The 15010-nt window shown below is 48.5% G+C and overlaps 1 protein-coding gene across 10 annotated transcripts in view; it reads right to left on the minus strand.

Annotated features, from left to right (window-relative positions):
• LOC140730967 (TPR and ankyrin repeat-containing protein 1-like) overlaps positions 1-15010 on the minus strand; it is a 141821-nt gene that overhangs the window by 119581 nt on the left and 7230 nt on the right. For 6 of the 10 annotated variants that reach the window (XM_073052120.1, XM_073052136.1, XM_073052145.1 and 3 more), the window contains one exon: positions 721-855. The exons of 3 other annotated variants lie outside the window; for them this stretch is intronic. In XM_073052120.1, the coding sequence (XP_072908221.1) occupies positions 721-854 (134 nt within the window). In that variant the 5' untranslated portion in view covers position 855. Of the gene's footprint in view, positions 1-720; positions 856-14178; positions 14473-15010 lie in introns of those variants that run through there. One more of the 10 variants, XM_073052092.1, reaches the window with a different exon arrangement.

Raw genomic sequence — 15010 nt, forward strand, 5'->3', positions numbered from 1 at the left:
TGCTCCTTAAACTTAACACCATATGTGGAAAAAAATTGCCTCCCAGGTCCCTTTTAAATCTTTTCACTCACCCTAGATCTATGCCCCCTTGCCCTGAGGGGAAGACAATTAGCATCCACCTTATCCAAGGCTCTCACAGCTTTAAGCATTACAATAAGGTCACTCCTCTTTCTCCCACATCCCAAGCAATAAAGACGTAGTCCCTGTCAGGACCTTTAGTACTGGCAATATCCTGGTACGAAATGCTGGAGGAATTCAGCAAGTCAATGGATGGGAATGAATACCTGATGCTTCAGGCCAGGACTCTTCATCACAACATCCTTTTAAATCTTTTTCTGCACTAACCATGTCTTTCCGATGACAGGTGACCAAACTTGTACACAGTACCCCAAATGTAGCCTCATCAATGACTTAAACAAATGCACAACTCCTACATTCACTGCCCTGACACACTGCTCCGCTTGCTCTTTCCTTCTGCTGAAAACCACACTTCACAGTACTCCCATTTGCTCAGCAAACGCCATACAGTCAGGTAGCTAATTCAGTCAGTAGGCCTGGAAAATGTCTGTTCATTCACAGAGAAGGAACAAACATGAAATGGAAAACATAACCCAGCAATCTTTTCCAAATCAACCTTGCATCCCAGTAAAATCTGGATAGGAGGCTTATGTTGGAAATCACATGTAATACTTGCAAAGTTAAGATAATATATTTTTTTACCTTCTCTCTGGTTGCCAAAATTGAAGGATTTGCAGAGCCTCATCATACCTCTGGAGTGCAATGTGATATTTCTTTTGTTTAAATGCTTCATTTCCAAGTAATTTTAGGTGCATTGCATATGCAATCTGATCCATTCTGTAAAAGAAAATACTTGCACAGTGTAACTGTGAGACAACACACTAGTATCTCAGGGTTACAAATGGTGACACGCATGTACTCTGATAACAAAATTTACTTTGAACTTAAAGAGTGCAGAGATATATGACGATGTTGCCAGGACTCGTGGGGCTGAGATTGTCCAGGTTGGGATTTTAAAAAAAAATTGGTGTGTAAGAGAATGAGGGGTGACCCTATGTAACCATGATAAAATCATGATGGCCATAGATAGGGTGAATCCACACTTAGTCTTTTTCCCCCCTGGTCTGGGGAATCAAGAACAAGAGGGCACAGGATTACGGTGAGAGGACAGAGCGATTTAAAAGGACCCAAGGAACAACATAGCCTTGAAAAAGTATTCAGCCCCCAAAACTATTTTCATATTTTACTGTTTCATTTTATAAATTCAAAACATATTGAAGTAAGATTTTTGAGCTAATCTACAAAACATTGTGCATCATGTCAAATCAAAAGAAAAATTCCAAAACCAGTCAACAATTTACTAAACATTAAAAACCAAAATTGTAGGCTGACAAAGTACAAATTCCCTTTATAATTACAAGGCAAAATTTCAAGTGCAATACTCTATATTACCTAACAAACTTGCCCAATTTGTTGATGTAGAAAACTGGAGAAACATCTGAATAAATATCTCCTCTGTCTGGGTCCAAAAATATGGTAGATTTTCAACAGACCAAACCAAAATGAGGACAAAAGAGCATTCAAGACAAGTCAGGGAAATAATAATAGAGAAGTGTAGCGGTGTGCTACACGCAGCGTTGAAATAATGACACAGAGTCGGTGAGCTGCAAAAGAGATTTATTCAAACTTCGCGGCCTCACTTTAAAGCCTTCCTGATCCTGCCCTCCCCGTGCGGGAATGCTTTAGGGGGCACGTATTCACAGTCCCGTCCTGCGCGCGGGCTTTTCCCCTTGCTGGTGACGCAGGCTTGGCGCCCTTTTTGCGACCAGCCTCACTGCCGGCGCGCGCCGCTTTGTGAGCCGGTTCGAGTGCGCTGGGAAGTGGGTCGCCACATAACCCCCCCCCCAGAACTGGCGATACACCCCCCAATGTCCACAGTCTGGGTCGGACTCTGTTTGGGAGGTCTGCCTCTGCGCCGCGGTGCCGGAATCTCGACCGGCTGCGCCGTCCATATGGGCCGGTTTGAGTCGGTCCACCGTGAAAACCTCCTCTCTCCCCCCAACGTCCAGCACGAACGTGGACCCGTTGTTTCTGATCACCATAAACGGCCCCTCGTAGGGCCACTGTAACGGTGCCCGATGTCCGCCCCGTTGTACAAAAACAAACTTACAGTTTTGCAGGTCTTTGGGTACACAGATCGGGTTCTGCCCATGCTGCGAAGTGGGTATGGGGGCCAGGAGCCTCTCGCCTAGTCTGTCCAGGACTGCTGCGGGTTCTTCCTCTTCTTGGGGCTGGTATGAACTGCCCTGGGACGACCAGGGGTGCGCCGTACACCAACTCGGCCAACGAGGAGTGCAGATCCTCTTTGGGCGCTGTGCGGATTCCGAGCAGGACCCAGGGAAGCTCGTCCACCCAGTTAGGCCCTTTGAGGCGGGCCATGAGAGCCGACTTCAGGTGACAATGGAAACGCTCCACCAGACTGTTCCACTGTGGGTGGTAAGCAGTTGTGTGGTGCAGCTGTGTCCCCAAAAGGCTGGCCATAGCTGACCACAGGCTGGAGGTGAACTGGGCACCTCTGTCAGAGGTAATGTGGGCCGGTACACCAAAGCAAGATACCTAGGTGGCAATCAGTGCCCGGGCGCAAGATTCGGAGGTGGTGTCGGTGAGCGGGACCGCCTCTGGCCATCTTGTGAACCGGTCCACGACAGTCAGGAGGTGCCGCGCTCCTCGCGACACTGGCAGGGGGGAGGCCCATGGGCTGTCGGACCACCGTATGATCCCCAATTCCTCCATCCTCTTGAACTCTTCCTTCGCCAGTTGGAGCTTGTCCGGGGGAAGCCTTCGAGCACGGGCGTGGAGGGGTGTCCTTGTGTCGGGATGTGGTGCTGTAAGCCGTGTCTGGGCATGGCTGCCGTGAACTGCGGTGCCAGAACCGATGGGAAATCCGCCAGGACTCTGGTGAAGTCGTTGTCGGACAGCGTGATGGAGTCGAGGTGTGGGGCCAGCAACTGGGCTTCACCCAGGGAGAACGTTTGAAAGGTCTCGGCATTGACCAGTAGGCTGTGAGCCCGCAAAAATTCTGCTCCCAGGAGTGGTTGGGCTACGGCGGCCAGTGTGAAGTCCCACGTGAACTTAGTAGCCATCAGCGGCGGCTGGCCCTGGCGTTTCCCGGGAACTTGCAGGGCAGGGTACAGCGGCGGGCTTCTGCACCCCACCGCTGGTGGTAGAAGCACCATTGTTTGTTGGTCTCCTCACCCCTGCCTTTGGGGTTAGCGGGCTCTGTGGCCGGGCCTGGTCTGGTTTGCTGCTGGGAGCGTGGCCTGGTGATCTGTGCGATGGACGCCCCACTCTCCTTCTTGGCTTTCCACAGCACATCCGCCCGGGCCGCCACCTTCCGGGGGTCGCTGAAATCCGTGTCGGACAGCAGCAGGTGTATGTCCTCTGGCAGCTGTTCCAGGAATGCCTGCTCAAACATGAGGCAGGGCTTGTGACCTCCAGCCAGGGAGAGCATCTCGTTCATCAAAGCCGATGGCGGCTTGTCTCCCAAACCATCCAGGTGCAGTAAGCGGACAGCTCGCTCACGCCGTGAGAGTCCAAAAGTCCTTATGAGCAAGGCTTTGAATTCTGTGTATTTGCCGTCCGCTGGGGGCGACTGTATGAACTCCTCAACCTGGGCCGCTGTTTCCTGGTCGAGTGAGCTCACCACGTAGTAGTAACATGTGGCATCCGAGGTTATCTGCCGAATGTGGAATTGTGCTTCTGCTTGCTGGAACCATAGGTGAGGTCGCAGCGTCCAGAAGCTTGGCAGTTTTAACGAAACTGCATGAACAGATGTGGCGTCGTTCATCTGATATTTGGGCCGTCGGGGTCACCGATTGTAGCTACACGCAGCGCTGAAATAATGACACGGAGTTGGTGAGCTGCAGTTGCAAAAGAGATTTATTCAAACTTTGCGGCCTCACTTTAAAGCCTTCCTGATCCCACCCTCCCCAGGCGGGAATGCTGTAGGGGGCGCGTATTCACGGTCCTGTCCCGCGCGTGGGCTTTTCCCCTTGCTGGTGAACAAGCTTAGCACCCTTTTTGCGACCAGCCTCAATGCCAGCGCGCACCGCTTTGTGAGCCGGTTCGAGTGCGCTGGGAAGTGGGTCGCCACAGAAGCACAAATCTGTGGAAGGATACATGACCATCTCAAAAATACTAAACGTACCTTGGAGCTTGAGCGCAGTCCATCATTAAACCACTGCAATGATGACTAGGTCAGACTGCCCCTCTAAACTTAGTCACTGGAGAAGAATGGCAGCTGTAAGAGAGGCCACTGGGATGCCTACAGTGACTCTGAGGGAGCTGCAGAAGTCAGCGGCTGCAACCGGAGATGAAGTTTACATCTCCACAATCTCCAAGGCCTTGAACTAAAAGGACATTTATCAAAGAGTAGCAAAGAAGAAAGAAAAACATGTCCTTGCCCGTAAAGACACTGCGACACTTAGAAGACACCATCAAGATGTGCAAGATCTTGTGATCAGTTGAGACTGAAATGGATATGTGAGTGTAGCATAAATTTAATATTGCGCATCAGCCAGGTAAAGGTAACATCATCCCTAAGGGGATGATGCTAAGGGGGTGCTTTTCAGCAACAGGGACCGGAAACCTGGTCAGGAATGATAGGAAGATGAATGCTGCTAAATACAGAGAAATCCTGGATAAAAACCTGCTAGCCTCTGCCAGGAAGCTTAAACTGGGGAGGACGTTCATCTTTCAGCAGAACAATGACCCAAAGTGCATTGCCAGAGCAATATAGGAATGGCTTCAAATGAAGAAAATCGATGTCCTTCAATAGCCCATCCTGACCTTTACCCAATCAAACAATCTGTGGTATGACCTCTAGATTGCTGTCCACTGCCACTCCCTAACTAGCTTAGCACAGCTTGGGCAATTCTGCAATAAGGAATAGGCAAATCTTGCTCCGTCACACTGTGGAAAGCTGATAAAGACTTATCCAAAAAGACTACTGGCTGTAATAGCTGCGAGAGGTAGTTCAACTAAGTATTGAGCAAATGGGGATGAATGCTTTTGAACAGCTGACATTTCAGTTTCTGAATTAGTTTTTCATGCTTTACAATTTTCCCTCTTTTTTTGGGCTCTCTTGTGGGGGGAGAAAAAGAAGCAAGTGATTCACAAATAAAAATTCTCTGTTAAATTGATCAAAATCCCTGGTTGCAATACTCATTTATGTGAACAAAAGATCAGGGACTGAATACTTTTACAAAGTGCTGAATCAACCAGAGGGTGGTCAATATGTGGAATAAGCTGCCAGAGAAAGTGGCTGAGGTAGCTCCATTAATAATATGTACGAGTTCTTGGAGAAGTACATATTGTAGCAAGCATTTTGTCCATAATGACAGACGAGGAAGCTCATTTAACTCAACAACATTCTATTGTGATAAACACAAAACAAACCAGGCACCATGACCCGGGGAGTGAACCCAACCAGTCTCACCAGACGGGGGGAGGTGACCATCACACACCCCGGTTACAGTCAGGGTGACCCACAAATACACAAGCAAATAACTGTATAACCCAAGATAAAATATAACAATAAATAAACTAGAACTTCCCACCATAATCCTACAAAGGCATTTTAACACAAGAACAATAAACAGTATTGGTTATTAGAGATGCGGAGGTGGGCTGTCGGCCATACGCCCCAGGGCGTCACAATGCCCCCACCCAAGGGGTCAGGCGTCCCCGGCAACCCCAGAGTCCAGAGCAAAGTCCTAAAGTCGACACTGCCACCTGTTTGTGTGAGACAAGAGGCAGGGCACCCTGAGTGTCACTTCCTTCCTTCAGCCTCGCTGGGTCAGCGGTGGCCAAGGGCTGACACAGTGCCAGTCCATCCCAGTGCAGCCTTCTGACGCTCAGGCAACTGCACCTAATATACCACATCGGAGATGCGGTCGAGCACCTCTACCGGCCCCTTCCAGTGGCTTCCAAGCCTGGGGGATAGTCCCTTCCACTGGGAGGGGTAGTAGACCCATACTGGGGCTCCACCATGAACTGCTGCACTGGCATCCTAGACTGGCAGCCCAGCCTTTTCTGGAAGCTGGAAGTGTTGCAGCAGTGCACGAACAGCTCCACGTCCTGCCTGTACCCAGGCCAGTAGAAGCATTCACGCAGCCTGCCCAGTGTCTTTGTAACTCTGAAATGGCCAGCCCCCACCAGCCCGTGCACAGACCTCAGCACCTTGGTGCGGAGCCCCCGGGGGACCAGCTACAAGAGATGTGGTTCACCATCGGACAACTACCACCACCCAAAAAGCAACCCGTCGTGGACCTCCAGCGTTCCCCACTGCAAGTACAGGGCTTTGGTCTCCGGGTCCAGTGCGGAGACCTTTGCCCACTCCGGCCGTCGTCCCACACTCACCCAGGCCAACATCGGATCGCTCACCTGTTCGCTGCACAGCTGCTGGTCCGTGGTGGGGACGTGGTTGCCGGCGTCACTGTCGCTTGCTCCTGGTTCAGCTGTGTTGCGTTGGGCTGCTGCCGGGTGTGCTGCACTGCCCCGGGCCGCTGTGAAACCGGTGTGGTTGTTGTTCCCGCTGGGAGCCATTCCTGGAGCTGCCCTGCTGGAGAGCCACGGCTTCAGCACTGGGTAAAGTGTTGGCCCTGACACATCCACATGGGCCCTCAGTGGGACAGCAGGCCCAGGCCAATGATTCAGGAATCTCGGATGTCGGCGAGCCACACCTCGTGTCCACTGCGATGCGCGGCCTCCTCTTCCCTTGCATCGCCGCACAGTCACCGGTGACCGTAGCCAACCGGACCGCTATCATTGTCCACCCAGGTGGGGATGGCTGATCTGTATTGGGGAGAACACTGGGACGGATGGTAGTGATGGTAGAGATGGTTGACCCCGTGTTCACCAACGCACAGCATCTGATTCTCTCCACCACGCAGTCCACGTGTAAGCCTCGCTCTTCACCCAAACGGACCGCCCGGAGGGGCGACAATGTAAGGGTTCTGCTGGAGGACTCGGACAATGCTGCCCGCTCGACGATTCCCGATGGCTGCGCTGGGCTGTGGCGTGGTGCCGGTCGAGGGTAGTCCCGGGCCAAATGACCTGCCTCATCGCACCGGTAGCAGAGCTTGTTTTGTGGCCCGCAGCGGGGTCGGGCCTGTCTCATGGGCTCCTTCTCACCCTCGGTGACACAAGCCCGGGCTCGCTGTGTGCAGGGTAACACTGAAACACCCTGGGGGCTAAATTTGCTCCTGCCCTCTCCGCCTCGTCCAGCGATGATGGCGACGTCAGGCGAACATGCTGTCGAAGGCGCTCCGGTGTCAGCGCCTTTACAAAGGTGTGGGGGGAAAGCTGTCCCTGAGCCGTGGGAGGGAACTGGGGGTGGCCATGCCGAGCACAGTGGCGGGGATCAGCTGCTAATGCCCCCAGGCTTCCTCCCATACGGCACCGTCTGCTGCCCAGTTCTTCCCTCATTGCTTCCGCCAACGGCCTCTGCTCGAAACGCCACTCCAGTGCCACTATGAGGGCCCTGTCGTCACACAGCTCAGCTGGCGTTAGGTCGAGGAGGGCCCGCAGGGCATCTCGTTCCAGTGCCGTGGCAAGGTGCATCGCTGTCTCGGTGGGGCTCCACCTGATGTGTCATGCGGCAAGTTTGACAAGGCTCCAGGCGGCTGGTACCGTTGTATCTGGGGAGCTTCAGGGTGCACCGAGGTGCAAATCGTCCAGACCCTTTCTCTTCCTCTTGCTCCGGCGGCATCTGCCATGGTGCCCATCCTCCCATGGCTACGGCTACGGAGGTGAGTGATGCGCTCCGCTCTGTCCCCGGGTTGGGGAGCCTGGGTACACTCGCTCCTTCAGGGCTCCCTGGGAAGGCGCAATGCTCGGTTCCCAGGTCTTCCCGCTGGGTCTCGTCTTTACGAGCCCTGCCCGGGGTGTGGGGGCAGGCATACTGCTTGGTCCTGCATCATATTCCCCGGGTGTTAAGGCAGTCTATTCAGCATTGTAGCTCTTCAATCTCGTCTCAATTTCGCATCTCACTCCTGACACCAATGTGGCGAGTATTTGGTCCATAATAACAGACGAGGAACCGTTTTATTGTGATAAACTCAAAACAGACTGGGCACCATGACCCGCAGAGTGAACACAACCAGTCTCACACACTTACAGTCAGGATGACCCATAAATACACAGGCAAATAACTGTATAACCCAAGCTAAAATGCAACAATAAATGAACTGGAGCTCCCTATCATAATCCCACAACAGCACTTTAACACAAGAACAATAAACAGTACTGGTCATTAGAAATGCAGGGTCGGGCTGTCAATCACGAACCACCTCAGAACGTCACAACATATAGCATGTGGGTGGTATAGTAGCATAGAGTTAGCATAATGCTTCACAGTGCAACTGAACGGGGCTCAATTCACACCATCATCTATAAGGAGTCTGTACGTTCTCCCTGTTCCATTATTGTTTAAGTTTAGAAATCTTGCATACCAAGAGAGGTTGCAAATTTAGTTTAAACAATGAAGCGTATGTAAGGTTTAGGAAAGTAAACATAAGACATAGATCTTAACAAAAGAACTTGTGAAATCAGGAGGGCTACAAGGGGTCATGAAACGTCCTTTACATGTTGGATTAGGGAAAATCCCAAAGCATTTTACACAAACATTAGAAACAAGAGGGTAGTTCAGAAGAATCGCTCGGGAATAAATCAGACAATTTACGCTGGAGTTGGAGGAAGCAGGCTTGGTACAAAACAAGTACTTTCCATCTGTACTTACCAAGGAAGAGGACAGGGAGAGGTATGCTGACACTCTAGGGTATATTGATATCAAGGTGATGGTGGCATTGAGGCTCTAATAGAATATTAAGCCTCTTCAAGAGTCAAAACACCACACTTTATTTTATTTAGAGACAGTATGGTAAAAGGCCCTCTTGCCCAATCACACCTACTAATCCAAGGGAGTAAACCAGAGCACCCAGAGGAAACACAAGGAGAACTTTTAAACTTTCACAGACAGTGGCAGATTTGAACCCAAGTCACCACTGCTGTATTAAGATCATACTAACCGCTATGCTGCCATGCTTTCTTAAATGGCAGGAGCCAGTCCTAACAGTTTTCATGTACAGAGGGATCTTGGGGTCCACATCTGTAGCTCCCTGAAAGTCAACAGGGTGGTAAAAACACATGACATGCTGGTCTTCATAGTGGGGACAGAGTCAGAAAGTTATGCTACAGCTATCCAAAACTGCATATACATACGTATCTATCTATGTAAAGACACACTGCAGAACAGGTCCTTCAAGCCGCACTGCCCACACCCCCCGACAACCCTGATTTAACCCTAACCTAATAAGGGACAATTTACGAGGACCAATTAATCTTTGGACCGTAGGAAGAACTGGAGAACCTGGAAAAAACCCACACGTTCCACGCAGAGGATATTAAGAGACTCCTTCCAGATGATGCCGGGATTGAACTCTGAACTCTGACATGCCAAGTTGTAATAGCATCATGCTAATTGCTACACTACTGCACTACTGTACCACCCTGGTTAGGTCACGTCTAGAATACTCCATTCAATTCTGGTCACCCCATTATAGGAAGAATATGAAAATTTTGGAAAGAATGCAGACGTGGTTTACCAGGATGCTCACAAAATGCTGGAGGAACTCAGCAGGCCAGGCAGCATCTATGGAAAGAAAGTACAGTCAATGTTTCAGGCTGAAACCCTACAGCCCGAAACGTCGACTTTACTTTTTCCCCATAGATGCTGCCTGGCCTGCTGAGTTCCTCCAGTATTGTGTGTGTGTTGCTTGGATTTCCAGCATCGGCAGATATTCTCCTGTTTACCAGGATGCTGCCTGGATTAGAGAGCCCATGCTATACGGGCTGTTTCTCTGGAGCAGCCCAAGCTAAGTAGGAAACCTGAAAGAAGTTTCTTGAATTACGGTAGAAGATAGCCAGTATCTCTTTTCCAAATTCAAAAGAGGTAATACTCAAGGGGATGCATTTAAGGTGAGAGAGAGAAAATTCAAAGGAGATGTGTGGGACACACTTTTGTTTTTCTTTTACTGTACACAGAGCGTGATGGGTACCTGGAATGTGCTGCCAGGGATAGTGCTGGAGGTGGATAGAAGCATTTAAGAGACTGCTAAATAGACATATGAATATGCAGGGTATGGAGAGATATGGACCTTATGTGGGTCTGAAGGATTAGATGTCATTAGCTCAGTTAGTTCTGAATATCATCATGGGCTAACGGGCCTGTCCTGTGCTGTACTGTTTTATGTTCCAAGGTGGAAAAGTCTCCAAGCACGATAGAACCTCTCTCAGATTATTGAGGGAAGCAAGAGAAGAGATTGCTGAGGCCTTGACAGAGTCAAGTCAAATTAAGTTAAGTATAGTTCATCCTAACGTGCAGAAGTTTGGTGTAAGTGAAAAATTTGCAATAATATCACAGGCAGGGCCCAGAACATCTAAGATGTTAATGCCCAAGAATTTGAAACAACTTACTCCCTCCACCGCTGACCCACAAATGGGAACTGGTGTATTCTCTTTAGCCTTAGTCGAGGTCCCAGAGGTTTGGTGAATAGCTAGTATATAGCTCCTTTGTTTAAAAAGCACAGTGGATTCATAGAACATAAAACATAGAACAATGCAGCATAGGTACAGTCCTTTCAACCTATGTTGTTGTGCCGAACTAATTAAACTCGTAATTAAATGCCAAACTAAACTACTCATTTCTGCCAACACAAGATCCATATGCCTCCATGCTTGGCACATTCATGTGCCTGTCTAAGAAGATCTCCTCTATCATATTTGCCTCTACTACCAGGCACTCACTGTACTCCATGTTAAAAACTTGCCCTGCACATCTCCTTTGAAGATTAAAGATTATTTGTCCCATGTACATCAAAGGTTTCTTAAAGTTGTTATAAGAGGGGGTGGTAACAGGGTCAAGCTCCCACTACTTATTAAATGCTCCCAACGGCGGGCACCTCAAATAGCCTCTGACAACCAGTCCAGATCCTGGCCTTCATGTGTGGTTACCTACTAAGCCCAGCAGAACCATTTCTACTGACATGAGAAGGGGCAAAAGGGGGTTAATGGCATCTTAAAACCAGTCACTTTGGGCACACAGGGCTCACCAGCCGTGGTTAGCACATCGCCTAGAAGGAAAACTCTGATTTCAGCTCTCCGCTGCCTTGCACTATATCCGCTCATGGAGAAGACTTTGGGAGTAAACCCAGAGAAGTCCGGAGCTGGAGTCCATAAAAGGCAGTCCAACATTAAGTTCAATGCTGAATGGCAACTCCTACGACACTGCTGGTACCAAACTGTACCCGTCTCTGCCGCTCCTTTGGGTTCATCAGATGCGTGGAGAGGGGGAGCTTGTACATGGGCAACAGTTTGCTTTCCCTATCATACTACCCAGGCTTGCTCATCTAGACAGCTAGGACGCAATATCATGGTCAACTCTGACCAACGGAGACCCTCACTTCACATCAAATCATACAGTGAAATGCACTATAAGCGTCAATGACAACCACAGTCCAAAGGTGTGCAGGGGCAGCCCACAAGTGTCACTATGCTTCCAGTACCAATGTCGCATGCTGACAACTTACTAAAACTAACTTGTACATCTTTGGAATATGGGAGGAAATCGGAGCATCCAAAGGAAACTGATGGGGTCACAAGGAGAACATACTAATTCCTTACAAATAACGGTAGGAATTGAACCCCAATCAGAGATCGCTGGCACTGTAAAGCATTGCACTGACTGCTACGCTACTATGCCACTGCTTTAAACTTGCTACTCACACTCCAAATGAATGCCATCTTGTATTAGGCACTTTGACCCTAGAAGAAATACAAGCTATTTATGTTATTCATAATATTTTAAATCGCTATCAGTTCTCCCTCCACCTCCGCCATTCCACATTTCTCCAATCTCACCTTTATAGCACATACCCTCTAATCCAGGCAGCATCCTGGTAAAACCACTTCTGCACCCTCTCAACATGTCTTACAAACTGGAATGAGCTTTCTTTTCTGAACACAGCGCTGCAGATAGTGCAGGGATGAGCAAGTCCTCCGTAACATAGTTGCTGGGGGAAGAGTCCTCTGCTACATCGGTGCTGGGGAAAGAGTCCTCTGCTACATCGGTACTGGGGAAAGAGTCCTCTGTTACATCGGTGCTGGGGAAAGAGTCCTCTGTTACATCGGTGCTGGGGATGAACTGGACACGGACTTTTGCATCTGTCTCCACACCCTCTTAGCTGACTGTCTCTTCTCCACCTCAGCTGTTTGAGGGCAGCGTGCATAGGGGACAACATCATCTATACGGGAAATATCTGACTGTGAGAACCCCTCTCAATGTCAGCCAAGCGAGGTCTTTGTGCTTGTTGATGAGTTTGGCAATGAGATATTCTGCCAAATGGCTTGAACAATTTGCTCAGGGATCCACCCTACCAGAACCCATTCCTTGCTGCCCACTACTGATGGATAGACGTTTGCGTGAAAGAACTCTTCCATGAAGAACAGGTAGTGTGGCTACATCTGGGTAATAGGATTTTGCCTGGCAATGGAGCCAGACCTATCCTCTACAACACCATGGACACGTAGCTGGAGTTGTGCGTTTCCAGTGATGCTCATGAATATGTATTTCAAATGCAGCTTGGTTCATTACCAGTAAACATCACCATGACAGCATGCAGGGAATTGTGACAGTCAAATTTGTAAGACCCAGTGTCATACACACAGACATGCAAACTATCCCATATCAGTCGTTGCCTTATTAAACACCAAGGGATCCTATTTTGCAGAATCCCCTCCAGTAACTTTCCCACCACTGATGTCAGGCTTACGACCTGTAGTTCTCTAGCTTGTTCTTGCTGCCTTTCTTAAACACAAGCACAATATTAGCCTTCCTCCAACATTTTGGTAACTGTAATTGGTTTATTATCATCACATGTATCAAGATATAGTGAAAAGCGTGTCCTGCATATTGCACATACAGAACAATAAGAGTGTAGAATGAACTGTAACAGCTAAAGTCCAGTACATCTCCTATGGCTAACAGAACAAACATAATCATAATATCTCTTCTAGGGCCCGAGCAGTTTATTCTCTACCTTCCTAAAATGTCCTGTGATACACTTAGTCAGACCACAGGGATTTATCCAGCCCTATCCATTTTAAGACTGTCATCAACTACATTTTTGTAACGTTTATTTGCTTCAGGACACTGTTCTCATCCCAGAATACCCTACCTTCCATGAACTTCTCCACCACAATACAGACAAGTATGCATTTCACAGCTCATCCATAGGTCCACAAACAGACAACAGATCTTTACACTGGGATTTATTTACTGCTTTAACCATATACAGTCGGTGGCTACTTTTTTAGGTGCATTAGCTTTTGTGAGAAGATGGCAGCGCGACGGCAGGGCGCAGCGGCCACTCCAGGAATTAATATCTATTATCTGTAAGTAGGGGCCGTGTACAATCCTGATTTGATGGAGACGGACGTGAGAAGCACGGAGGAACGTCTGGTGAAATTTCTGACATGCCTGTTTCGCTGCCGTTACTACTGTGTGATTGAAAAATCTCCGGGAGTAAGGCCCCGAATCCCCGGCTTTGCCTGTTGCTCGGCTGCTGGGGCCGGGGTCGAAGCACTCGGCAGAGATGGTGCTCGGTGCCGGAGGGCTGGTCGGAGGCTCGAAGTTTTCGGACGGACTCAGAGTTGGCTGTGGTCGGGTGCTTCCAGAGGCTGCATCGGCAAGTTTTGCCGCGTTGGAGGTTCATGGCAGGAAGAGTTTTTCTTCCTTCTGCCGTCTGCGTGAAATGATGGGCTATCAGGGACTTTGAGACTTTTTTTTACCGTGCCCATGGTCTGCTCTTATCAAATTACGGTATTGCTTTGCACTGTTGTAACTGTATGTTATAATTATGTGGTTTTTGTCAGTTAGTCTTGGTCTGTCTTGTGTTTATGTAATATCATACTGGAGCAACATTGTATCATTTCAACATTGCATGCATTACTAAATAATAATAAAGGAGGACTGAGTGTCCTCATAATCTAATCTAATCTAAAACAAGTATCTAATCAGAAAATCATGTAGCAGCAACTCACTGCATAAAAGCATTCAGAGATGGTCAAGAGGTTCAGTTGTTGTTCAAATTCAACATCAGAATGGGGAAGAAATGTGATCTAAGTGACTTCGACTGTGAAATGATTGTTGATGCCAGACGATTTGAATCTCTCCGAAACTGCTGATCTTCTGGGATTTTCCATGCACAACAGTTTACAGAGAATGGTGCAAACTACAACAACAAACAAAAAAAAATCCAATGACCAGCAGTTCAGTGGGCGAAGACGCCTTGTTAATGAGAGGGATCAGAGGATAGCCAGACAGGTTCAGTTGATAGGAATGTGACAGTAACTCAAATAACCATGTGTTACAATAATGGTGTGCAGAAGAGCATCTCTCAGTGCGTGTCAGACCTTGAAGTGGATGGGCTACAGCAGAAGACCACAAGGGGTCCTACTCCTGCACCAGCTTTTCTTTTCACCTGAGCATATAACAACAAACTCAACTCTGATTCTGTTATTGGTATTCTTATAATACCTTTCAGATGTGACTCTGCCTTTTCTTCTTTTACACATTGCTTGTCTGTCAGCCTTTATGTATCATTTTTAGCAGATTGTTATTTATTTTCCTGTAAATGCTTTGCTCACCTGGCTTTGTATCAAAATTGGCACAAAATCATGGGCCCAATGATGTGTCTAGTGCTGCACTATTCTATTTTAACTCCTGGCATTTCCCAATATATCTGTCCCAAGCTAATCAAATGATACCTTGGGGAAAGTACTGAACGATGTTTTCTTTGTCCATTCTGTACATGGAAGAGGACTGCAGGATGATTGACTCATTTCAAGCTTGACTTCATATAAAGGCCACAAA

This window comes from Hemitrygon akajei, chromosome 1 (genome assembly GCF_048418815.1).
Source record: "Hemitrygon akajei chromosome 1, sHemAka1.3, whole genome shotgun sequence".
In the NCBI taxonomy this organism is placed as follows: Eukaryota; Metazoa; Chordata; class Chondrichthyes; order Myliobatiformes; family Dasyatidae; genus Hemitrygon; species Hemitrygon akajei.